The 27,426-nt window shown below is 37.5% G+C and overlaps 1 protein-coding gene across 16 annotated transcripts in view; it reads left to right on the plus strand.

The window, feature by feature from the left end:
• Positions 1-27,426, plus strand: part of ODAD2 (outer dynein arm docking complex subunit 2) — a 349,216-nt gene that overhangs the window by 275,690 nt on the left and 46,100 nt on the right. For 13 of the 16 annotated variants that reach the window (XM_049096769.1, XM_049096771.1, XM_049096774.1 and 10 more), the window contains one exon: positions 19,980-20,392. The exons of 2 other annotated variants lie outside the window; for them this stretch is intronic. In XM_049096769.1, coding sequence (XP_048952726.1) covers positions 19,980-20,093 — 114 coding nt within the window. In that variant the 3' untranslated portion in view covers positions 20,094-20,392. Of the gene's footprint in view, positions 1-18,654; positions 18,691-19,979; positions 20,393-27,426 lie in introns of those variants that run through there. One more of the 16 variants, XM_035713384.2, reaches the window with a different exon arrangement.

Genomic DNA, 27,426 nt, shown 5'->3' on the forward strand with positions numbered 1-27,426 from the left:
TCCACCATATCAGAGGAGTTTCATTCTCTAGAGATCCTCATTTCTCCAGCTGTCCTTGATTCTTCAGCCAATTCCATTGGCTTTTACCTTCAAAAATTCTGAGATTGCTTTATTGGTAATCTCTAGAATTTTCAAGTATCCAAATCCAAGGTATTCTTTTCAGTCCTCAAATTACTTAATCTCCCTAAGTCTCATTATAATATTGATCCCACCATCTTCTTAAAGTGCCACCTTTCCTTAGCTCCTGTGATTCCATAGTCTCCTGGTCCTCCTTTCACCTCTTTGTTGACTCTTCATCTCCTTTGCGGGTCTCACTTCTTTCTGGCTAATCCACTTGTTATGACTTTTTAAATAATATAAGTAATGTATGTTCACTGATAACAAATTAGAAACTAAAGATGAAAAAAAAGATAAAAATATTAACTGAAGCCTGCTGAAGAAGACCTCTGTGAATTTTTTTTTGAGGAACTTTGGCTTTGAACATCTTGAAAGATACAGAGATGTGATATATGTGTATATGTGATATCACACACATATTTACATAGCTTTATGAAGCCTATGTATCTTTATGAAGCCTTAACAACAGCTTTGAAAGCCATGGTCCATGAATTATGAGACTGGGTGACATTTCTCTTAGAGGGTATATAGAGAAAAGAAAAAATGAGAGGGTTGATATGATATCCTGAGTCATACCATGAAGGCAAAGAAAGAGGATTATGCACACACACACACACACACACACACACACACACAAGCAGAGTATTAAAGAGAAAAAATCAAAACAAATAAGGAAAGTGCTATTTTAGGAAAGTCAAGAAGAGAGATTATTTTGAGAACAAGGACATAACCAGTGGGACCAACTGAAAAGTGAAGAAAGACAAGAACAAAAAGCACATACTAGATTCATAGCAAAGCAATTTCTAATAACCTCAGAAAAGAGATGAGGAAATGAAGACAGCTAGTGAGGCCACTCTGGAAAGTTTGGCAGAGAAGAAGAGGGAACAAGAATGGTAGCTGAAAGGGGAGGTAAAGGCAGATTGGGTGGTTTTTTCTTTGTTTATTTTGTGTCCTGAGACAGTAGAAACTTGAGTGTGCTTATGTGCTCATTGGCAAGTGCAGGAAGAGAGGGGAGCCAGTGAAGGTATCGGACTGAGAATGATATGGAGCAAGCTCCTAGAGGAATGGAGAGGTAGGGGAACACAGAGCTTGAGGGCATGGAGATGAGTTTAGCCTGGAGGAGAGACACCTCTTGTGTATGACAGATGGCAAGGGGGAAAGGATGGGCACAATTGCAGTGGTAATCTATGCACGAGATGACAGGGAGCTGGGCAATTTCCCTTTTTGTGATTTCTATTTTCCCCATCAAGTAGGAGGCAAAGGCACAGGCTGAGAGCAAGGGAACTGAAGTAGTGAGTTGGGTAATTTGAGGAGAATAGAGAAAGTTTTAAATAGCTGCTGCAGAGAAAAAAAGCTGATGAGAAAGGATACCTTTGTGGATTGCCAGAATTGAGAGCCAGTTGAGATAAGAGACCATGAACATGTGTGCATTATCCAGAAGCTTAGTTGGGATCTGGGATTTCAATTTGTAATATCAGTATGTTAGGAGAATAGTAGAGAAAAGAGAGCTAAACTTAGTGATGGAAAAGCAGCTGACATGGTGAAGCCCAGAAGGTAGGTAAGAGCAGGAAGACTGTGAATATACAAGTGTCTCCTGTGTTTTCAGTCCCGTTCTGTCTCTACCAGAACCTGGAGCTTCTGCTAGAGGGCAATTAGAGGCAGATATGGAACAGTTACTGGATTAGTAAGGCCCAAGTATGACCATGAGAATAGCTGACTAGTTTTATGGAGTAGGGGTAAAAATCAATGGAACTGAGAAGGTCAAATTCTGAGGCTATGGGTGACATTATTGTTTGGGTCAAAGTGTTTATTTTTTTTATTTTGAGATGAGATGTCATCTTAAGTCACAATTTTATTCATGTTACCAAAAAACAAAAACAAAAACAAAAACAAAACACCAAAACAAACAAAACCCATAGTCAGTAGTTCAGATGTTAGCTAAGGCTGCCATTCCCATGATCATGTAGGAAATATTGGCTCAAGCTTCCCTCTGCTTTCCATGCCCTAGACAATGTCTAATTTAGAGGGAATTCTGTGTATTACCCAGAGTCTGATTATTTCATTCAGGTTATGGATTGTTTCATTCTTATAAGTATTTTGTACCCAGAGCTGACATAGATTTCAAATTTCACCCTTTTATCTTGTTCTCCCCACTAACTTCTACCTTGATGAGAATAATAAACAAAAACATTCTTATAAAGTCATTGTATACAAAGCAAAAAAATTTAATTAAAAAAATCAAAGATTTGTAGTGATGGAAGGAAATATACATTGTAGCAATGCCAACAACTTCAAGACAGGTATTACATTTGGCAGCTGGTAAAAAACCCATGGCCGTTTCTGAACTAGGCTTTCATTCTCCCAGTGGATCACTTTACTGTCTCTTCCCTTCTCTGCCTTTTCTTCTTAAAAAGAAGAACAGATTCTCACAAATTGCTGATCTGAGTGATTCAGTTTTCTCTAGGCTATACCTTTCAAAGTTAGCTCCAGATCTTCTTGCATATCAAAAATTTGGCCTCATCCTTAAATCCAAGAAAGAGATGATAGTGGCTCAGATCACCGCAGCAGAGGTAAAGAGGTCAGATTCTGGGTACATTTTGAGGGTAAAACAGGATCGGTTCATGGCTTGGATAAAGGCAGTGACAGAAAGCAAGAAGTCAGGGATACTCCAAAGTTTTTGGTCCAAGCAGCTAGAGAGATGAGTTGACATGAACTGAGGTGTGGAGGCCATAGGGAAATAGGTTTTGAAAGGGTCAGGGATTGAGCTCTGTTCATCCTCTGTGAAACTCAGTGTATTTTCTTTCCAAGTGCAGATGTCAAACAGGCAATTGAATGGTCTGAGCTGGAGACTTATATATACGTATATTTGATAAATAAATAAATAAATAAATAAATAAATAAATAAATAAATAAATAAAATATATATATATATATATATATATATATATATATATACAGCCTCTCTCAGAAAAATATTTCTAAATACTCTCTCAAAAACTGTTCTAACAATAGAACACAGGCAACCACATAGACTTTCAGTCTCTTCTCAATGGGAGATAACTCATGTTAAATGCAGGCATTGTATTAAGAGTTGATATCCAGGACATTTTTCCTGGAGTCTGAAGAAAACCTATAGCTTGTTCCAAGCATATTAAACTCTTGAATATACTTTTGCTTCCTTCTGAAATCTAACATTACGTTCAAGTGACTAAAAAAAAGACGGAGAATTGGAGAGGAGAAAATAACAAAATTTTGTAAATTCAAATTCAGTGGAAGAGTGACAACTGCCTGGCAGACCTCAGGAATCAGAATGTAAAGTCAACAGTGGGAGAAACTCAGAAAAAACCTAGCTTACAATGTGGAAGCCTCAAAATATTAAGAACTGGTAGCCCTAAGTGCCTCTGGAATTGGTCTGTAGGGTTCAGGATGGAGGCTATAATAAGGGAAACTGAGTAAAAGCTAGAGCCCCTTCCCTAACTCCACTCAGTAAGTCACTGCCCTTTCCCAACACAGCAGCTGCCCAAATAAAACAGTCTCTGGACTGGAGGACAGCAGCCCCTGTGAAGTAAAGATATTCTACTGAAGATGGAGATTAAGTGACCGTATAAACACTGAAGCTAAATGGATGATCTGCCCTTCTCAGTCCCAAATTCCTACAAGTGAGTCCCTTCCTCTACAGGTTGGAGTTTGAAAAGCTCTTCCTTGGAGAATCTGACTAGCTCAACACAGAAGATTTCAAGATACTGACCTGGGGAAGACCCCAGCCAGCCTTTCCAGGGCCTCTGGTGGCTGTGGGAAACTGTTGTATGTGAATTAGAAAAAGATGTTCCCTCTGAGAAGATGTAGCTTTGTTGGTCTGAGACTTAAAAAGGAGATAACACGTTTGAGGGAAGAAAAAGGCATCCCTTCTTCCTTGACCAGTGAAATAGTGAGAAAATGAGAGCTGCTTTTCAGGCCCCTTTAATCCGGTGTTTTCATCGAGAGCACAATCCTGAGTGGCCTGAGACCACTCAGATTATCCTACAGTAAAACACAGCCAACAAGCCCCATTTATGTGCTCAAATTCTCTATTCACCCAACAAGTAACATCTGAAGAATGTTTTGAATATAGAAGACAAAAACTGAAACAAATGGAAACAAATCAGTGCTTGGAAGAAACATAGTGTAGCAGAGAGAATGAAAAAAGTGAACATCCTCAGAGAGATAGATAGATAGATAGAAAGAAAGAAAGAAAGAAAGAAAGAAAGAAAGAAAGAAAGAAAGAAAGAAAAGAAAAAGAAAAGAGAGCATTCAGGGAACATGAATTGGAAGATAAATCTCTCAGAGGTCTCTATCCATTGAGAAGATCCAATAATTATAGGGGCACCTGGGGTCCAGTCAGTTAAGCCTCTGATTCTTGTTTTCAGTTCACATAGTGATTTCATGGGTCTTGGGATCGAGCCCCACATCAGACTCCATGCTCAGCAGGGAGCCTGCTTGTGTATTCTCTCCCTCTGCTCCTCCCCACCATTTGCTCTCACTTTCTTTCTCCCTCTGTCTCTCTAAAAATAAATAAATACATCATTTAAAAAAAAAAAGAAGAAGAAGAAGATCTAACAATTGTAAATATTTATGTCCCCAACTTGGGAGCACCCAAAAATATGTCAATTAAAAACAAACATAAAGAAACTCACTGATAATAATACAATAATAGTAGGGGACCTTAACACCCCACTGATTTCCAAGCAGAAAATCAACAAAGAAACAATGGCTTTGAATGACATACTGGATTAGATGAACTTAATAGATATATTAACACTTCATCATAAAGCAGCAGAAAACACATTATTTTCAAGTACACATTGAAGATTCTCCAGAATAGATCACATACTGGATCACAAGTCAGCCCTCAACAAATAACAAAAAGCTTGAGATCATACCATCCATATTTTCAGACCACATGCTATAAAACTTGACATCAATCACAAGAAAAAAATTGGAAAGACCATAAATACAAGGAACTTAAGGAACATCCTACTAAAGAACAAATGGGCTAACCAGGAAATTAAAGAAGAAATTAAAAAAAAAATAATACATGGAAGCAAGTGAAAATGAAAACATGACAGTCCAAAACCTTTGGGATGCAGCAAAGACAGTCCTAAGAGGGAATTATATAGCAATACAGGCCTACTCTAGAAGCAAGAAAAATCTCAAATATTCAACCGAACCTTACACCTAAAAGAGCTAGAAAAGGAGCAGCAAATAAAGTGTAACATCAACGGAAAAAAGGAAATAGTAAAGATTAGAGCAGAGGTAAATGATATAGAAACAAACAACAAACAGTAGAACAGATTGACAGTAAGAGCTGGTTCTTTGAAAGAATTAATAAAATTGATAAGCCCTTAGCGAGACTTACCAAAAAGAAAAGAGAAGGTACCCAAATAAATAAAATCACAAATGAAAGAGGAGAGATCACTACTAACACCACAGAAATACAATTAGAATATTATGAAAAAATTATATGCCAACAAACTAGGCAATCTGGGAGAAATGGGTAAATTCCTAGAAACATACAAACTACCAAAACTGAACAGAAATAGAAAATTTGAACAGACCATAACCAGCAAAGAAATTGGAAGATTAATCAAAAATCTCCCAACCAACAAGAGTCCAGGACTAGGTAGCTTCATAGGCAAATTCTACCAGACATTTAAAGAAGAGTTACTTCTTTAACTTAATCTTCTAAAACTAAACTTATTCTTCTCACATTGTTTCCAAAAATAGAAATGAAAGGTACAATTCCAAAGTCATTCTACAAGGCCAGCATTACTTGATTCCAAAACCAAAGACCCCACTAAAAAGGAGGGGAGAATTATAGGCCAATAACCTTCATGACCATGGATGCAAAAATTCTCATCAAGATACTAGCAAATCAAATCCAACAGTACATTAAAAGAATTATTCACCATGATCAAGAGGGAATTATTCCTGGCTGCCAGGATGGTTCAATATTCACAAATCAATCAATGTGATATACCACCTTAATAAAAGAAAGGATAAGACCCATGTGATCCTCTCAGATGCAGAAGAAGCATTTGGCAAAAGACAGCATCCATTCCTTATAAAAACCCTCAACAAAGTAGGAATAGATGGATAGATGAAACATACGTCGACATCATAAAAGCCATATTGGAAAGACCCACAGCTTATACCATCTTCCTGAGAGCTTTTCCTCCATGGTCAGGAACAAGGACAGGGATGCCTTGTTCTCACCACTACTATTTAACATAGTCCTGGCAGCCTTAGCCTCAGCAATCAGACAACAGAGAGAAGTAAAAGGCATCTAAATTGTCAAGGAAGTAGTCACTTTCACTATTTACAGATAACATGATACTCTATGTAGAAAACTTGAAAGACTCCATGAAAAAATTGCTAGAACAAACACATGAATTCAGTAAAGTCTCAGGATATAAAATCAACATACAAAAATCTCTTGCATTTCTATACAGCAATAATGAAGCAGCAGAAAAAGTCAAGGAATTGATCCCATTTACAATACACCAAGAATCGTAAGGTATCTAGGAATAAACCGAAGAGGATTAAACCGAACCCAAACCATAAGATGCCTAGGAATAAACTGAATCAAAGAACCAAAGACCTGTATTCTGAAAACTGTAGAACACTTATGAAAGAAATTAAAGAAGACACAAAGAAATGGAAAACATTCCATGCTTGTGGAAGAACAAACATTGTTAAAATGTCTATACTACCCAAAGCAATCCACACATTTAATGCAATCCCTATCAAAATACCACCAGCATTTTTCACAGAGCTAGACCAAACAATCCTAAAATTTGTACGGAAATTCAAAAGACCCTGAATAGCCAAAGCAATCCTGAAAATTTTAGAAAAGCAAAGCTGGAATCATCACGATTCCAGACTTCAAGCTCTATTGCAAAGCTGTGTCATCAAGACAGTATGGTACTAGCACAACAAATACAAGTACAACAAATGGTATGGTACTGGCACAACAAATACAGGTACATAGATCAATGGAACAGAACAGAGAATCCAGAAATGGACCTACAACTCTATGGTCAGCTATTCTTTGACAAAGCAGAAAGAATATCCAATGGGAAAAAAATCTCTTCAACACATGGTGTTGGGAAAACTGGACAGCAACATGCAGAAGAATGAAACTGGACCACTTTCTTGAAATAAATTCAAAATTGATGCAAGACTGAAATGTGAACCAGCAAACCACCAGAATCCTAGAGGAGAACACAGGCAGCAACCTCTTCACCCTGGGCCAGAGCAACTTCTTACTAGATACATCACTAGAGGAAAGGGAAACGAAAACAAAAATGAACTACTGGGAGTTAAGATAAAAATCTTCTGCACAGTGAAGAAAACAGTCAAAAAAACTAAAAGCCTATGTAATGGGAGAAGATATTTGCAAATGACATATCTGAAAAAGGGTTAGTATCCGAAATCTATAAAGAACTTAGCAAACTCGACACCCCAAAAACAAATAATCCAGTTAAAAAATGGGCAGAAGACAAAATAGACATTTTTTCCAAAGACTCAGATGGCTAACAGATATATGAAAAGATGCTCAACATCACTCATCATCAGGGAGATAAAATACAAATCAAAACCACAATCACCTCACCTGTCAGAATGGCTAAAATTAACAACTCAGGAAACAATGTTAGTGAGGATGCAGAGAAAAGGGAACCGTCTTGGCACTGTTGGTGGGAAAGCAAGCTGGTGCAGCCACTCTGGAGAACATTTTGGAGGTTCCTCAAAAAGTTGAACTTTTTGCTCAAGGAATTGAGGAATTGCTATGCCCCAGCAATTGCACTACTAACGATACAAAAATACAGAAAGAATACATGCATCCCAATGTTTATAGCAGCATTATCAACAATAGCCAAACTATGGAAAGAGCCCAGGTATCCATCGACTGATGAATGGATAAAGAAGATGTGGCATATATACCATAGAATATTAGCCATCAAAAAGAATGAAATTTTGCCATTTGTAACAATGTGGATAGAGCTAGAGTGTTTTATAAGCAAAATAAGCTAAGCAAAATAAGTCAGAGAAAGACAAATATATGATTTCACTCATATGTGGAATTTAAGAAACAAAACAGATGAATATATGGGAATGGGGAAAATTAGGGGGAAGCAAACTGTAAGAGATACTTCATGATAGAGAACAAACCGAGGTTGCTGGAGGGGTGGTAGGAGGGGATGGGCTAGGTGGGTGATGGGTATTAAGGAGGGCATTTGTTGGGATCCCTGGGTGGCGCAGCGGTTTGGCGCCTGCCTTTGGCCCAGGGCGCGATCCTGGAGACCCAGGATCAAATCCCACGTCAGGCTCCCGGTGCATGGAGCCTGCTTCTCCCTCTGCCTGTGTCTCTGCCTCTCTCTCTCTATGTGTGTGACTATCATAAATAAATAAAAATTTAAAAAAAAAAAGGAGGGCATTTGTGATGAGCACTGGGTGTTGTATGTGATGAATCACTAAATTCTACTCCAGAAACCAATATTGCACTGTATGTTAACTAACTAAAATTTAAATAAAAATTTAAAAAGAAAAAAACTCTCAGAAAGAGTAAAAACATAAAGAGATGAAAAAAGGAAAGATAAAAATAAAAAAAAAAAACAGTGCAAAAGATCTAACTTCAGAATATTAGTTCCACAAAGGAATAACTGAGAAAATGGAGAGGAGGAAATGAAATGAAATAGTTCAATAGAATTTCCCAGAGTTGGAGTACATGACTTACCAGATTGAAATGATGCATCAGGTTCCCTGTATACAATGGATAAAAGTATACCTATCCACAAGATATAGCACTGTAAAATTTTAGAACATTAAGTATAATAATAATAATAGTAATAATAATAATGAAAGATTCTGTAATGTTCAGAAGAGAAAGGATAGAAAAAGAAGATAGAGTGAACAAGAGAAACCAAACATGAAGAACACTTTGGGCTTCTCAACAGTAACATTGGAAGCAAGAAGAAAATGGAGGAATGCCTTCAAAACTCTTCCAACTCTTCAAAAATTATTTCTCACCTAGAATCCTATATTCAGTAAAACTCTTAATCAAGTCATAGAAAAGACATGTGAGTCTTAAGAAGTTTACCTCCTTTGCACATTTGTCAAGAGGCTACTGGAGAGTGTGACTCTGCCAGTATCTTTAAATCTTCAAAGAGAATGTTGAGTTATACTTTTTGTTGGTGGTGGTGGTTGACTATGCATTTTTTTTTAAAAAATTTATTGGAGTTCAATTTGCCAACATATAGCATAACACCCAGTGCTCATCCTGCCAAGGGCCCCCTTCAGTGCCCATCACCCAGTCACCCCAACCCCCTGCCCCCCTCTCCTTCCACTACCCCTTGTTCATTTCCCAGAGTTAGGTGTCTCTCATGTTTTGTCACCCTCACTGATATTTTCAGAGAATGTTGAGTTACTCTGATTCAAACTTGATTTTGTCTTGACCACGTATTGATGAAGTTCCTGACTGCTTTATTTCCTAGATCATTTTACCCCACAAAAGTGTTCTTTGACTTCCTTCTAAAGAACCAGAGGAAAGTCATAGTGATAACCCAAGGCAGGAAATACAGAGTGGTCTATTCCTTCTACTATATTTCCATGGGACCTGCAGTAACCTGTCAGTACTACATCCTGCCAGCGTTCCCAATTGCAATGAGCCCGGTCTCTCAGGGCTCCCTCCTTTCTCCTTAGATCCCATCACAGAGGCAGAACTTGATAGGGACTCAGAGACTTTACCCTGCTGACCTTCCTCTGAGGGCCTCTTGCCTTTCCTTACAGAAGTGCCCACCCACGTGACTCTCAGCCTCCACTGGGTAGCAATAACCTGACTTCTTCATAAGAGGATATCATGCCAGCCAATACAGTGCTGAAAATGTTTTGTTACATCTCACTTGTTACTAGAATCAGAACAGTGCTTGAAGTATGTTTTCTATTAGAATAGTGCTTGAAGTATGTTTTCTATTGGAATAATAATGGCTAAGAACTAAAGAGTAGTTACTGTGAGCCAAACCTTGTTCTGGGATCCTTATCAGATATAACTTTGTCTCCTTTATGGATAATATTATAGAAAATAATAAACATGGGATTATCATAGGTGGCTTCCCCATGCACATTCCTCTTGGCCCCTATCATATACTCCATCTTTTCCCAGTTTATTACCTTTGTCTGAGAGCAGGAGCAGGCTGGGTGCGAATCTTTTCCTTAATGTGCCTTGTAAAGGTCAGGCAGGGGAAGAGACAATCATTTAAAATATTAAATTATCAGTGTACTTCATTTCGCTGTGGTCTTCTCCATGTTCCTTCGCTTAGATTGAATTTTTTAATTTCAACATCTTCCAACCCAATAGAAAGAAGTAGAAAATCTGACCAAAAAAGCATCTGAGTTCTGATCAAACTCATAAATGAGTTTATAGGATAGGGGCACCTGGGTGGCTCAGTGGTTAAGCGTTTGCCTTCAGCTCACTACATGGGGCTCCCCGCAGGGAGCCTGCTTCTCCCTCCGATTCTCTCTCTCTGTGTCTCTCATGAATAAAGAAATAAAATCTCAAAAAAAAATGAATTTATAGGATAATCTTTTCCAAAATGAAGGTAGTTTTATTCAATTATTCTAATAGCAAAGGAGGTGTGATTGAGTTCTGGTTTTCTATAATATAAATTAATAAATAATATCGCTTAGCCTTAACTTTTTGTGAATATTTTGAATTATAGCCACTTCCCTATTCATCGAACTTCTCCCATTTCTCTTGCAAGCATATTCCATATCTAATGCTTTTGTCTCATTTTTATTAATAGCTACTTCATGCCTTTATTTAGCAATGGGGGTGATGTCCTTCTGGACTAGAGACTGATGCAGGAGGAAACTATAATTTGAGCAACTGATCCATCTATTACCATGAACACAGAGTTCTGCTAGTGCCACTTTCTTCCCTTATTTTTTTCACATAACAGGACATGACAAGCCCCTGTTAACATATTAATTGTCGATATAACTAGACCAAAATTATTTATTTGAGTCAATCCTACTGGAACTCTAGCAGAGAAAGTGGGCTGATAAAAAATTCATTTTACTCTCTCTACCCTACAACAAACAACTTCGCATTCCAGGTAATACCAACAATGGTAATTATAACAATCATCATGTATGAGCAAGTAGAGCAAGCACTTTACATTTGTTATTTCATTTAATCCTGGTGAAAAGGTACCACTGCCAATCCTAATTTTACTGATACAAAAAGTGAGGATCTGGGAGACTTAACCACATGTCATACACGTTAAGGAGAAACCAGGGTTCAGACCCAGACTATGAACTCAAAGCCTGAACTCATAGCCACTGTACTCCATAATCTATGAGAACATGTTATTTTTTTTTATTTCCAGAGAATTTTCTTTGTCACTTTGATCTACTCAATAGCAAAATGCAATCCTCAACAGCCCTATCCTCATAAATCTTTTTATCCATTCCTAGCCTCTCACTTCTTTAGCATTCTTATCCGAGAAACTTCCATATGCACAGATATTCTTTGCATTTGATGGGAAGAAAAATTGAAGAGGAACTTGAAGCCATTCCAAACGATACCATGAATTTCTCTGCAGGGCACGCCAAGACTTACCACTTCCTTTTTCTTAAGGAATCTCCTGATGCTGCCAGTTATCGAGGCATTGTCCACTTCTAGAATTTCTAGCATTCTTTAGAGTTGTTAGGGCTTTATTATATGCCCCATTTCTACCTTCCAGTACTCTAGATCCAGCACTCCAATCTGTGTGTGTGTGTGTGTGTGTGTGTGTGTGTGCACAAAAGCTCCCTATGGGAAGGTTCATTGAAAAACAACGTGAATGAAAAACTAGAGGGTAGACCTACTCAAGTGTAAACAAACATACGCACAGAAGAGGCAGTAGATCAAACAAGTCAGACCCCACTTTCAAGCTCTGTGGACATGAACCTCAGTTCACATAAATAGGGCACACACTCCTGTCACTGGGATGCATGCAGACACCACTAGAAGGCAAACCCCTTGATTCACTTCACTGACTGAACAGAATCAAAGGTTTTGCCCCAACCAGCAAATGTAAAATGTGTTTTGAGGCCCATGGCTCTAGTGAGCCATCATATGAAATGAATTACCAGGGCTTGAAGTCGGGATGTGAGAGAAACCACTGTGAAGCCTCAGCCAGCATGGATAGCTGGGAAGCCACTGTGCAGGGCAGACACAGTGAAAATGCATTTCTTGTTACTGGGCTGCACGTTTGTGCTACAGCCACACTGCAGTGCCTTGCGATTTGGAAAATAGCTAAAGGGTTCACAGTTCAAATGAGCTCTGGGAACTCAAAATCTTTCTGGAAAACTTGCTAAGCTGGGTGTGCATGCAGGTATTTCAGAGCTCATCCGGCTCTAATTAAAAATCATACTTCCCGTCTGTGTTCACCCAAACAATATTGAGTCAAACCACAAGAAAATCTGTTATCACTCAAATTGGGACCTATTTTTCATACAACTGAAATATTATATAAAATCATGAACTGTTAGGTATAAAAGTAAAAATTGAATACAGACACCGATTCCCATGCTACCTTTGCCTCACCTTCCAGGGGATGTGAATCATGGGTCACAGCTGCGTGCTCAGGGCATGCGCCTTGAGATCAAAGCCTTTGATGCTGGAGGAAGTATTCGAATTAGCCTGATCCACACACCACACCACGCTCTGTGCCCCTCCCCGTGTCCTCGTTCACGCCAATGCTGTAAAAACTAATGTGTTTGAATGATGTTTTAAAGTGTTCTATGCAATTAAGTTGGAAAGCAAGCAGGAGGGCTAGTTTTCCTCTGGTGTACATATGAAACTCCCAATAAATTTAAGGTCCTTGAATGTGTTTTGGGGGAGGGAAAGATTAAAACGGGGAAAGTTTTTGAAAGGAACAAACACTTCAAAAAAAGTAAACCTGAGGTGTTTTCCCCCTTATAATATCAAAACTGTTTTTATAGTTGGAAAATGTCTACGGATCAAAAAATATACACCCAAAAGAGTGTACCGATTCCATAATCACTTGTACCCAATTTGCAGTTCACTTTCCTAAGGAAAGTACTCCTTTATGTAATTATGGCGAAGTATTACAAACCGCCCTCACCTTGCCCCGTGTGTTAGTGATTGAAAAAAACGTGCTGCTCTCTCCTTTCTGTTAGCTGCCTGTCGAATGCAGAATTTTGCACTAAGTTTCTGTTGTGTGGATGTTTCTATTTATTTTAAAGCATTCCTGAGTGTCCTAATCTGTTTATGAGGCTCTTATGAAAAATAAAAGCATAGATTTCTGAGCCCGATTAACAACCAAGACACATATATAGTACATTTGTCCAGATAGTGGTTTGGGAAAGTAGTACATCCTTATTCAATTTGTAAAGCAGCATTAGTAACACAGCCTGTCGGTGTATTAATAAAGCAGTGAGTAACATCCATTTACAGCAGTAAATAAAATGCAGGAAAACCAATACATTCATAGAGCAGCATCACCAAAAGAGTCTCAGAAGGGCTTCTCAAATATCAAGCCATTCATGCCCGGAGAACACAGAAACTTCTGCACTTCCAACACTATACCCTTGATTGAGAATGTTCCTGGCTAAGGAAAATGGGTAGAGCAGGATAAATTAACTAGTGAAGAATAAATCACAGCGCCTGGCACATACTAAGCATGGTAGCTAATAAAATCATTTCACGTTGTACAAACGTTAGGTAACTTGTAGGCCCAATGCCAGTGAGGTACATTTAAGCAACTCTCACTGCCTATCACAGGTATTGTTCTAGGCCATCCTTTTCTTCTTTTATTTATTCTTTTAAAATTTCACCCTTGCTTCTACCTTAGGCCTTTAAAATACTGGACTGCTAGGTTCCACTGGTTTAACTTTTAGATTAAACATTTACTAACCATCATACGTCATGCAGAATGAAACCTCGTGGTTAATGCAAGAAACTTAGACTAAATTAATTCCCCAAAGAGCAGTAGTCCTCTTAATGCATTCAGGACTAGAGGTTACTCAGGTCCTAGAAAAAGTCATTTACGGAATAGACTCATAAAAAAGGACCCTGCACTGATTTAACATATTCTAATGGAAAGCATGTGAGTGCATAGTAGATCCTCCCCTCTGCAACCTTTATCTAGCTGACTCCTGGCATTGCCAACACACTGCAGGCTCTCTGTGAAACACCAAGATGCCAACAGCCTGCCAAACATATGACTAGTACATTTCACACTCACAGTTCATTAGTTTATGTAATATGAAATTATATAACTGACATCAAGGGTTTGGGAATAAATGCAACTGACTTGGAAAGCCAGAAGAGGGGGGAACCACAGAGCAACAAGTTCTGAGGGCATAGGAGCAAAATGCAGGTTCAGTTTGGGCAGGCATCCAGCCAAGACACTGCTTTCCAAGGGAGCCATGCAAGGCCTGGTAGCAACAGCTGATACCAAGTGAAGCCTGGGCCACTGGTGCCCATAGGGGTCAACCAGAGATGAGGTGGGGACTGCAGCAAGTGCTGACAGGGCTAGCCTGACCTTAGGGCCAAGATTCCTGCTTCCTCATTCCTCCCAAACTAACCAGGGCTGGACTCCAGGGAATAGAAGCCAGAACCAGACTTCAGAACTGGCAAAATAATCACCATGATAATGAATACCACTTATGGAGCTCTTACTTTGTACTAAGCATGGGTTTATGTGATTCAAATGCATAACCTGTGAAGCCAAGCTGCCTTGTGGTCCAGTCCTGACATGGAAATGCAGTCAGACACAAAAGCCTGGCAACTAGGTAGCAATTGAAAGTAATTTTAATTCTAGTTTCCCTCTTGAAAAACAGCACAATTGTACACTGTTAAACTTCTTTAAAATCCTCTTATCTTTTTTTATACTCAGCACATCTGTCTCACCCTAAAGTTGCTCCTAAAATAACACACCCCCCCCATTCAAACCTTTCCAAACTCTCTATTCAAAACAGGGTGGAAGCTCTTCCCTCTCTCCACTTTCCTCCTTTCCTTCCCCATTTGTTGTTTCTTTCTCTCCCACAAAGAATCCTCTGCCCTTTCTGGTATGAGTTCTCCCTGCCTGAGTTTCTCTAGTTTTTCCTCTCACACTGCATGCTTGGGTCCTTACAAGGTTCAGGAAACAGACAAAATAGGAAGAGAGCAGGGGAAGATAAAAAATGTAAAGACAGGAAGAAGCTGTGAATACCGGCGCACATTCAACACTTTTTAAAGGTCTCTATTATCTTACTCATCTTCTCAAGAAGCCTCAGAGGCAGGTGATCCCCTTAAACTTATGAGATGATAGGGTTTACAGATTCAATAGTAACCTACCCAGTAAGTAGAAGAGTCAAGATACAAATCCAAGGAGCTATGACTTCAAAACCCACCTTTTTGATGACTGTTTGCCTTTTCTAGAAAGCAGCTAAAATGCATAAGGCAATTGTCTAGTTTCTGCTCAGATAGTCTGTGTTCACAGCTAGAAATCTATTACATCTCTTCCTAGACTTAAAAACTATCAACAACAGAGTCTACTGGAGGAGAGACCAAGGACCAAAGCAAAAGCAAGGCAGGCTGGCCTTGTGAGATAGGCATTAGCTGGGCTTGATGGAGCTGGCAATCTATGTTCCTTCAACTTCCTAAACAACTCTTCATATATATAGGGAAGTTGGACGGTAGTTTATTATCCATCCCATTTTCTTGTGGAAATCAAGATTTTAATGTAGCATCAGGCCCTCTCTCATTGAGGGCCCAGAAAAGTCTACAGGTAACTGACATTATTCATTATAATGACATGGCTATAATAAAAAAATAATATAGTAATAAATAAATAAGCTGTTGGAACAGTTTAATGCTGTATTTATAAAATAATGGAATCAATGAGGGAATTCATGAATTCTTTTGAGTCATCTACTTAGGGGATGGAGGGAGAAAACACATTATGTAAAGGGAAATTGTTAACTTGTTAAAATCCTCAAGGGATTATATAATTTACCAAAGAAATGATTGGAATGTTTTGTTTTGATTAAAGAACCAATTTAAAGTTTGGAAAGCAGAAATTGAAAGAAAAAATAGGTCCACTTAAGAATAGAGAAGTATCAATATCAGGCTCCCTTGGCATCCAGACTGGGACTGCTCTTGTTTATTGATTCTGTAACGACATACAGGAGCAAAATCTCCACATTTATAGCTAATACTCAATACTCAAGAGTGATAGAAGGCTATAGGGATGGGGGTGGACAACTAAAATGTGTGTGTGTGAAAAGAGAGTGGTGGATGAAAGTCTGTGTTGAGTATATATTTAGAAGAAGTAGCCGAAGCCTCATATAGCTGTGTCTGCTTTAGCAGCTTTCATATGATAATAAAATGAGGTACAAGAAAATAAATAAATTGATAAAAATATTGAATTGTTGATCAAGAGTTAAAAGTTGCAAGCTAGAAAAGGGATTTAAGTGGGAGTTATAATACCGAGACACCTAAGCCATGTGTTATAGTAACCAAGGAGAGCTGGCTACTCTGTTCTTCCTTCTCATTATTTTTCAATAATGTTCATAGAGTACTATTTGCTCTTTTTGCAGAGAGAATAAGAATATAAATTAAATAAATGTGTTCATAGAGGTGTGTGTGTGTATGCATGTGCACATATGTATAAAACTGCCTAACAATCTTATATTGATGTATGTTCCCATGGTCACTTCCTGGACCCTGTCAATAAGCAATACAAGTTTATCTATAAAATCTTAAACTCCACATAATCCATTCTCAAACTCTAATGTCCTATTTTTCAACTTCCTGAGCTTCCATCTCACTGTTTTCTCACTTCACAGAGATCTGCCTTCCTACCTTCCTAATTCTTACAGGTCATCCTCCCAGATTATAAGTAGGCTTCTTTTTTTTTTTTTTTTAAGACAAAAAGAGAGGAGGCAGAGACACAAGCAGGTTCCTTGCCGGGAGCCCAATGCGGGACTCAATCTTAGATCCCAGGATCATGCCCTGAGCCAAAGGCAGATGCTAAACCACTGAGCCACCCAGGCATCCCTATGAGTAGCCTTCTGTTTGTCCTTTCAGTCAGCTCAGACTGTATGACTATTCAAATGAGTTGCAGTGCTATAACCTATTTCCTCCATCTTACACCTCAGTGATCGGATGATGCTGGAGAAAAACACTAGTAATGTTATTAAAAAGATAAACTGAGGCATGATTCAAACCAGGCAGTGCCAAACTGAAAGTGGTTAGGAGCACTCCAGGAGCTAGGGGAAAGTTTTTAACAAGATACAGAAGCAAAGCAAGGAAATTATTTGATTGGCTATAGCATAAGCTCTTGCCTTATTTGGGAAAGCCTATTTGTGATTGGTTGGCCTCAGGTTTCATATTCTTAGATTCAAGTGTGTTGATTCTGGATTAGGTTTTGGTTTGCTTACATAGGCCACCAAATCTTTAGAGACACTTTATCTAATGGCCTCCTGTTTAATTACTTTAACAATGCAAAACTCTCAAGTCAGGAGCTCCCCCAAACAGCTCTGTTTCCCTTATTCAGAAGACGGTATTTCTTTCTCTTGACTCTTAGAAGACTGATCATGTCTTATTCCCTTTGCTTCTCTAGAATTTTGCCCCTTGTCAGTGAACTTCACAATTTAGGACATTACTCTGGATACAGTATGAATGATTGACTGGGGGCCAGGCAAGAGAGGGTGCAAGGACAGTGGAAAAGTGCTGTAGGCTTTACAGGGGTGATGACAATGGCAATAGAGAGAAGCAAATGACTTTGGAATAAGTGTAGGCAGTTGAATCACAAAGATATAATTGTTGGATAGAAGCAGGGGAGATGAGGTGGGAGTGTGAGGTGAGGAGATTTCTGGCTTGAGCAACTAAGTGGTGATATCGTCACTGATATAGGAGAATACTGGGGATGGGGGACCCAGGTTTAGATAGGAAAAAAAATAGAAATTTTATCTGTAATATATTAGGTTCGAGATAGTTCTGAGATTGCCTAATATAGAGATGTCCAAGAAGCACTGGTGGGACTGTTGAACATGATGAAAAATAAGGACCAGGATGTGACCCTGGAAGTGGAGGACAATTCCATGGACAATGAGGAGGTCGAGGATCTGAGTTGCCAGACATCCTTCAGTACCTCAATTTTATCAGGGTTTTCTCAACTCCAACTTTCCAAATGTTTTATATTTTTCATTTTTATTTCAATCATTAATTCACCTGGACATAATGTTTATGTATGATGAAAGATTACCATCTTTATTTTCTTCTTTTTGGATAACCAGATATCCTTGGGCCATTTGTGTTCAACACAAGCTTAACCCCCAAATGTCCCTTGAATTCATTTTGCCCTGAAGGACTTCAGGATCCTTCCCTTTCTTTTCTATAATCCATATTCTGCATGGTGTCATGAAATTTGTCTTTCTAAAATACAAATGTGATCATGTCACTCTGCTGATTAAACTGTTTAAATAACTTCTTTTTATTGCCTACAGAATAAAAGTCCAATCCCTAAGCCTGTCATATTTAAGGTATTTCACATTTATCTTTACAATATCTCTTTGCTTATCACATCTTTTCTGTCATCAACATTTGTACCCAAATACTACTGTGTAGAAAATAGATGACTCGAATTAAATTTTCAAATCCTTTGTCAGAACTACTCATCTGATTCATAACTGATAGACTTTTTTAAAGTTCTAATTAATTTCTTTGTCAGTTTTTGGTGTCTACATTTTTTATGTCATTTTTTGGTGTATTAGGCATGATACAGTATTATAAGTTTTAGAGTTTATAATCTAAAGGACAGAAAGCATTAATCTACATATCTATTTAATAGGAAAGACATAGGGGCACGTGTCTGGCTCAGTTGGAAGAGCATGCAACTCTTGATCTCGGGGTTGTAGGTTTGAATCCCACATTGGGTGTAGAGATTACTTAAATACATAAAAAACAAAACTTAAAAAAAATAAAAGGGATGATATAAGGATAGTAATAGGCATTTGAGTAAACTGCTATGATAGTTCTGATAAAGCAAAGATAGCATCTTATTTGATGAAAATCAGTGGAGGCTTTGTGGAAAAGTTAACTGGGTCATGAAAGATAGGTAAAATTTAGAAATTCAGAGAAGAGAATGAGAGGGCCTTTTAGGAAGAAGGATGGCATCAATCAGGGCAAAAGAAGTGGAGAAGTGTGTGACCTTGGAGTACAGGATAGAGCAGGAGAAAGATAAGTGGCTAGAAAGGTAAACTGAGGCCAAAGCACAAAAATCCTTTAAAGGATGAGTTAACAGACTGTTTAACTCGTTAGTTAACTAACTGTCCCAAGCTGTAGTTATTTAGCACTGGGAGTCAATGCAGTTAGGGGATTGACATAATTAAGTTGTAACATGATCAAGTGGGTTGGAATGCAGAGAAATCATATCTAAGAGGTTGTACTAATAGCCGAGGCATGGTGTGCTGTTGGCTTGGCCTAGAGGCAGAAAAGTCAGAAAGAATGCAAGACAAATTTCAAAGCAGACTCCATAGCAGTTAGATGACCAAAGAAAGGTGGGAGAAATAGGTCTATCTCAGCTTCAGGAAATAAAATGGTAAGCATTTCATGAGAAATCTCGGTCTGGTTAAGTACCATTTATATTTGCATTTGCCTAAATGGCATTTCTTGTCCTTTTTTCTTTTCTTTTCTTTGTTTTTTTTTTTTTTTTGGTGACTTTTAAAAACATTTAATATTAAAAATTGTTTTCAAAGCCTAACTTTATGCCTTGAGATTAATGGTTTTATACTTTGTTTCCCTCTCCGCCCTCCTCTTTTACATGTGACAGCTACTGCTGGGTATGATTGGGTCTTCTGACCAGGACCTCCAGGAAGCCGCAGCTGGATGTATATCCAACATACGCAGACTGGCTCTTGCTATAGACAAGGCAAGATACACTTGAAATGTGCACAGACGTTACAAACTACCAAATTTTACATGACAGGGAACATGTCAGTCCCATGGCCAAGAAGCCTAGATCAGGAAGCATGTTGAGCAAATGTTTTACAGACAGATAAATGTCTGAATGAAAACACAGGAATTAAAAATGCAAAGGATACTCTTCATCCAAAAATTGCATAGATATTTTTGTTCTATTTAATATTTTGGGGATATGCCATGTAATGAAATGTAAAGCTAATAAAATTGTGATACTTTTGTTTGTGATGATTTTAATAAAAGATATGGCCTTCCTGGTGTGCAGTCCTATAGTCATTCTGCATGTCTTTAGAATTTTCCTTCTGTTAAACCTATCTCACTGCCCTGTCATTATGGTTTTGTCTGTTTGATCACTTGCAACCCACGGGAGAGCTCTAAGGAGATGTGCTGATTTCACGAACTGTTATTAAATAGAATTTAGAGTCAGGCAGCGGGACCTAGAGAGATCATCCTGAGGTCATTCTAGATTTCTCCTAAATACTATCAGACATCGGAGAAGTTAATGTATGGCTGTCACTGTACCAGATAATGTAAATCACAAAAACATAAGCAATGAGTGGGATTTTTACTTTTAGACTTACGAAGCATAAACAATTATGTTTTATTTCCCTCACAGGACTGACCAACACTTTTATTGAAGAATTAATTTATGTTGCTGTAAGGATAATATTACTTCACATAAAATTGCTTTGAATTTCTGAACTCGCCTTTAGCACACAGAGTACTTTTTTTAAGTGGCCACAAAAGATTAATAGCATTTTATCAGGTTATGGAAACATTAGAGGCCACTTTAAGGAATCGCATATGTAACCTTGGTGTGCTAAAATGTTTGGGAACTAACTGTCCCAAGCATCCAGTACTAGCCAGGAAAATCATTTTGTATGCATCAGTTCCATAAACTGACTATCTCAGTTAATTCTTTGAAGAACAGGCTAAGCAGTTTTTATTAAGAAAAATACTAAGTGCTGTCTATGTTTGTCATAATTTGGAGAAGATCATAAACTTAATTGAATTAAATGTAAATAATTTGTATGAAATGAGAAGCCTGTAAAGGATGAAAATTATACTAGTGATAGATTATCTGATTAAAAAAATAAGACGTTTCTGAGAATTTCAAGGTTTTGTAAAACATCAATCCTATTCCGTCCTCTGAAAAAGAGGTCATAAAAGAAGATAATAAGAACAAGGCAATAGTATTAATGCTAACTAAGAACTGGATTTAAATAATAGTGTAAATCCTTTAACTTTCAACATATTTCTAATGGTAAAGTTACTGTTTGCCTGTGCTTCACAAAAATTAAAAATACATCTTAGAAATCATGGATTATGAAAGCTGTAGAAACTGAACAAACATTATTGTTATATTTTTATTAAAGGAAGCTTTTACCACTATCTTAAAATATCAAAATATTCTTGATATTAGGGAGACCTAGGAGCCAAGGGAAGCAGCAGGTAGAAAACAGCAGCACAGAAAGAATTGGAAGAGTCATTGGAAGTGAAGGACTGTTCTTTCACAATATGCTTCATAGAAGGAAGCTGGGGTTTTCATTTTTTATGGTTAATAAATGCATAAAAGAAAAGCAACAGTGCCATTTGAAATGAAACTAAGGGGACACCAGGGTGGCTCAGTGGTTAAGCGTCTGCCTTCCAGCTCAAGGAGTGATCCTGGAGTCCTGGGATTGAGTCCCACATCAGGCTCCCTGCATGGAGCCCGCTTCTCCATGCCTATGTCTCTCTCTCTCTCTCTCTCTCTCTCTCTGTCTCATGAATAAATAAATAAAATCTTTTTAAAAAGTGAAATGAAACTAAGCACTTGAAAACAGTTCAGGGAAATTAACGTGAAAATCGTCTTGTGTGTTCCTAAGAATTCTTTTAAATTCTTAACTCCAGGACGGTAGTATCTTTAGGTACTACAAATGAGAACCTGAAGTTAAGGGTTAATTTTGGTTTGTGTGTGTGTGTGTGTGTGTGTGTGCATCTGTGTGAGAAATGACATCACAGAAAACTCTGAACTCGTGAGAAAAATGTCAAAGACAGTGAAAGCACCCAGAGCTATCAGAGAACAAGCAGGGGACAGTCATACCATATCTTTGCTACTATATGCTACAATAGCATTCATCTTTTCTTTCTTTCTTTTTTTTTCATTAGTTTTTGGTAAGATTTTGTGTGTTATAATTTATTTTCTGCTATTTAAAGCTGGCAACCTTAATTCCTTATTAGTTTTCAGCAACAGTTCTTTTTTAGATTTTACTCTTCCCCAGGACATCCTGGGAATCCAATATACTCTTGGTGATAGCCGGCTGTTTCAGTTTGAAAGGAATTTAAGGTGGAAGGAATTTTAAATAGATATTCTTTGATCTTCCACCATCTTCAGTTTTCAGGGCTTCCTTTTAGAAATCTTGCCGTGATCATTCTGCTGTTTAGAGTGAATGTTCTTTTGCCACTATCAGAATGACTTGCACTAAAAATAACTTGTCTCTTTTTATAACTGTCTTAGGTTCTGACAGTTAACAGGAATTTGGTTTTCATTTATGGAATGGCATTGCAAATCCTGTTATTTTGAGAGATTTTGGTATTATCATTATGCCTCCCTAAGGCATGGAATTAAGAGACTATGATCCAAAATACTCAGAAAATGCATTTCCAGTTAGGAAAATGAGAATCTCAGTTGTTGATAAACAGACAACTGAAATCATTGGGTAAATCTTTTCTTTTTCTTTTACCTAATGGGAGTAGGTTTAAAAGATAATTTCACAGTTCAGTAATTCAAGATATTTAATCTCATCCCACGGAAGACTTGGGAAATAAATAGGCTATGTTTATTCCTATAATTCAGTGAAAACAGTAAGGAAACCCACTTTTTTAAGAATCTCACTGCCTCGAATGCACTAAATTCCCCCCTAAAAAACACTTGCTCATGTACTCAAATGTAGAATTCTGTCCCTTGATGACACTGGAGTAGAAAGAGAACCAAATTGTACATAATGCTAATTAATATATACAGGCACTGTATTATATACTTCTTCCTACTTGTGATCTTATTTGAAATACAGAAGAATTGGTAAAAATAGATAATCTCGTATCATACTAGGGTCTATCTAAATGGGCACAATCATCCTGCAAGGGCAATTTGGCAATGCATACCAAAAGCTTCATAATTTTGTGTGCGTTTTGGATTATGCCCAAGAGTTATTCTACAAGAGTATTTACCACATCATTGCTTATAATGGTACAAATGTTAGGGGAAATTTTGGCTAATCCAATTATGGTCCAACCATACAACAAAAACATGTTGTAGAATATTAACTAATGACATAGAAGGCCTTTCACAAAATATTGTTAAATTGGATAGCAGGTTCTGAAGCAGTATATACACCCTGAGCCACATTTTTAGAAAAGTATTAGTATGTAGCTAGACACAATGAAAGAAGAAAGAACTTAAATACACCAATCTGTGATTAAACAAATGATTATATCTGAATAGAGCAACAAGAATGATTTTTGCTTTCTCTTTGCCCATCTGTGTTTTCTAATCTGTCCAAAATGAACATGAATTACTTTTTTTCAATAAAAACACCCAATGAATTTACTTTTCTATTATTTGGAAACTGCTAGGATAGACATTCTTCCTAATACTAACTTTAAAAGAGAGATCCTCCATCAACAAATGGGATACACAACCCGTAGATCAAATTAATGAGCAGGGTTGGTTTGTTTTTTTTTTTTGTTTTGTTTTTTTGTTTTTTTTTTAATGAAATAAACATCTAACCTACTATCAGAATATTTTTAATCTGCAAAATTTTGAACATTTCCTTATTTGGTCTTTGTAAATTCAGCAGATCAGTTCTATTCTCAAGCATATAGGAAGTAGACAAATGAAATAACTCAGAAGGTCATTGACAGGTTGCTTCATAAAACGTTGTTGTTTTGAAAAGAATGATTTTACCCATTCATTTATTTACTTCATTATAGATAGCTAAGACAAACGATATAGTAATTTACTAACATATTTTGCCCGTATAGTAGAAATACAGTATAAGTCTAATAAGAAATACAGTCCCAACAAAATTTGCCAGCCAGTAAGTAAATTCTGTAGACTATCATAGAATTCTGATCTCCCCTTTTGTGTGCTATTCTTTTATGCTCTAATTGTTAAGATTAATTTCCTTGCCTTCAAGCTTTTATTTTCCTTTTTTCTCTCCACTCAAATCTCTGTCTCTAGCTTCTGTTCCCATTTTCTCTGATGAATGGCTCTTACATCTTCTGCCTCTTAAAAAGTTTTATGCTTTAGTTTCTATAAATGCAAGATGTAAAGTTAATATTTCAATATGCTTTCAATACACAACTGTCATGCTGACTTGAACTCATCTAACAGATGGAATCCTTATACTCCCAATTCATTATTTTCAAATATTCAAGTAAAAATAATTTATTCTTTATTTGCATCTGTCAAGACTAAAAGGAATTTTTCTTCTCCAGTTCATGCCACCCTGATTTATTAGTTGATAAAAAGACATCCTTTGCAAATTACATAATTGGCTCATGATGTTCAGAGTTAAGATTTGTCATAAGTTTAGATTTATGTCCCAATTTATTTTAATGATTGAAAGGTACATTAGTGTACATCAGCATGGTTCATACAGTCTTAGAGAATCTATAGCTGGTTGGCTTGCTCATAGAGAATGACTATTATCAAAAATGAAATTTAGATAAAGTGTGGATAGTTAAATGCAAATTGTTTTCACTATTGAAAACTGACCTTTGTCAGTAGATATGTTACATCAGGAATTATAAACTTAGGGTCACCTGGGTGGCTCTGTGGACGCAGGGTCACCTGGGTGGCTCTGTGGTTGAGCGTCTGCCTTTGTTTCAGGTCATGATCCCAGGGTCCTGGAATTGAGTCCCGCATCAGGCTTCCTGCAGGGAGCGTGCTTCTGCCTCTATCTATGTCTCTGCCTTTCTCTATGTCTCTCATGAATAAGCAAATAAAACCCTTTCCTTAAAATCCTTTTCTTAAACCTAAGTGTTCACAAGGGCTAGGCAAGTAACATAAGTGAGTGTAAATAGCTAGATATGTTGTTGTTGTTGTTTTTAATGGTTCGTGTATCTTTTATTTTTTTATTTTATTTTTTTATATATATATTTTTTATTGGTGTTCAATTTACCAACATACAGAATAACCCCCAGTGCCCGTCACCCAATCACTCCCACCCCCCGCCCTCCTCCCCTTCTACCACCCCTAGTTCATTTCCCAGAGTTAGCAGTCTTTACGTTATGTCTCCCTTTCTGATATTTCCCACCCATTTCTTCTCCCTTCCCTTATATTCCCTTTCACTATTATTTATATTCCCCACATGAATGAGAACATATAATGTTTGTCCTTCTCCGACTGACTTACTTCACTCAGCTGTTGTTGTTGTTTTTAAAATAATATTGACATGAGAGGGTGGGGGTGGGGGAAATAGGTAATGGGGATTAAGGAGTGCACCTGTCATGATGAGCACCGGGTGATGTGTGGAAGTGTTGAATCACTATATTGTACACCTGAAACTAATATAACACTGTATGTTAACTATACTGAAATTAAAATAAAAACAATAAAAATAAAATAAGAGTGACACAATTGGCAATGGACCTTTAGCCTTCATGTCTGGGGGACAGAGACTGGAGAACTAGGGAGTGCAAACAAATTACTATTCATCTCTAGCCAGTTGTTGCCAAATCTTACAACTTCTCAAAAGAAATTCAGATTTTTACAGGCATCCTCCCAAATTTTAAATATTGGCTATTCTATCAGTCTGCTAGGGCTGCCATAACAGAATACCGTAGTGGCTTAAACATCAGACATTTATTTTCTCACAGTTCTAGAGACTAGAAGTCCAAGATCAAGCTGCCAGCAGGTTGGTTTCTGATGAGGCCTTTCTTTCTGGCTTGCAGACAGATGCTTTTTTTTTTTTTTCTGTGTCCTCATATGCCCTTTCCTCTGTGTGCATGCAAAGAGAGACAAGTCTCTGATGGCTCTTCCTCCTCTTATGAGGACCCTAGTCCAGTGGGATCAGGCCCCACCCTTCTGACCTTATTTAACCATAATTAACTCCTTAAAAGGCTTTCTTCAAATTCTGAGATTGGAAGTTAGGGCTTCAACATATGAATTTTTATGAGATACAGTCTATAACAACAAACATGCAGAAAAATCAAAATGATTCTTTGAACCAGATATGGTTCACAAGTCTGCAACATCATAATCTTTATCTAGTAGGATGAAAGATTATTTGACTAAATCCTGACAATTGCATCCCTAAAGATGCCTGGTGTTAATCAATAGAAAACCAAAGAAAATAATTAGTGCAAAAGGACACATGTCAAAACTATCTTGGTCTATGTAGATTCATATTATGATAGCAGCACTATAAAATGCGGTACTGAAGAGATTGGCTTCCTCAAATTCAGATAGAAGCTGAGAAAAATTACTCTGAAGAAGTAGATTATCATAATGGTAAGTGTAGGGTCATAGAATAGCTGTGGTGGAGATATCTTTAGGGTTAAATCACTTCCCTCAATTAGGCAAGTATTAAAGCTGCTCAGACAGAAGTTTATTTTTTTCCAGAGGTTCTCTAGATATTGAGTGTTTCCATTCTCCCTCAGACAGATTGAACTAACCAGACTATGAAGGTGAAAAGAGTCTTGAAAATTACTTTGAGGAATCTGAGCTTAATCCTACAGGCTATTGTTCTTCAGACCTGTTTAATACAGTCTAGGGTACCTGTTACAATGTGAAGTCTGGGCCCCACCCCAACCTACTGATTCAGAATCTCTGGGGAAACCCAGAATCTGCAAACTCCCTAGACTGTAGTCACCAGGTGTTGAGCACAGAAAAAAATATCTACACATGGGTTTCCTAAAAGTTAATCTGGTCAGGGTATAGTGAATAGATTATAGAAGAGGAATTGAAGCCAATAATTATTGGTTATACGGGATCTAGTTCAAAGCCACAGAGAGCCAACACTAGGGAATAGAAATGGAAAGGAAAAAGTATGAGAAAAAGATGTTAAGAAAAAATTGGCAGGACTGATAAAGTCTTAAAAGTAACAAATAATGCTATTCTCTTATATGTTAGAGATTGAATCCACAATCATGAAATGAACTCTATTTCTATACTGTTATACTAGGAAGCACCCTAGTATACCTCCAAAGCAGTGCTGTCCCATAGAAATAAAAGACAAGCCACTCTGTTTTAAATTTTTTTCTGCTCAATATCACTAACCATCAGGCAAATGCAAATCAAAACCACAATGAGA

Source organism: Canis lupus, chromosome 2 (genome assembly GCF_003254725.2).
Source record: "Canis lupus dingo isolate Sandy chromosome 2, ASM325472v2, whole genome shotgun sequence".
Lineage (NCBI taxonomy): Eukaryota > Metazoa > Chordata > Mammalia > Carnivora > Canidae > Canis > Canis lupus.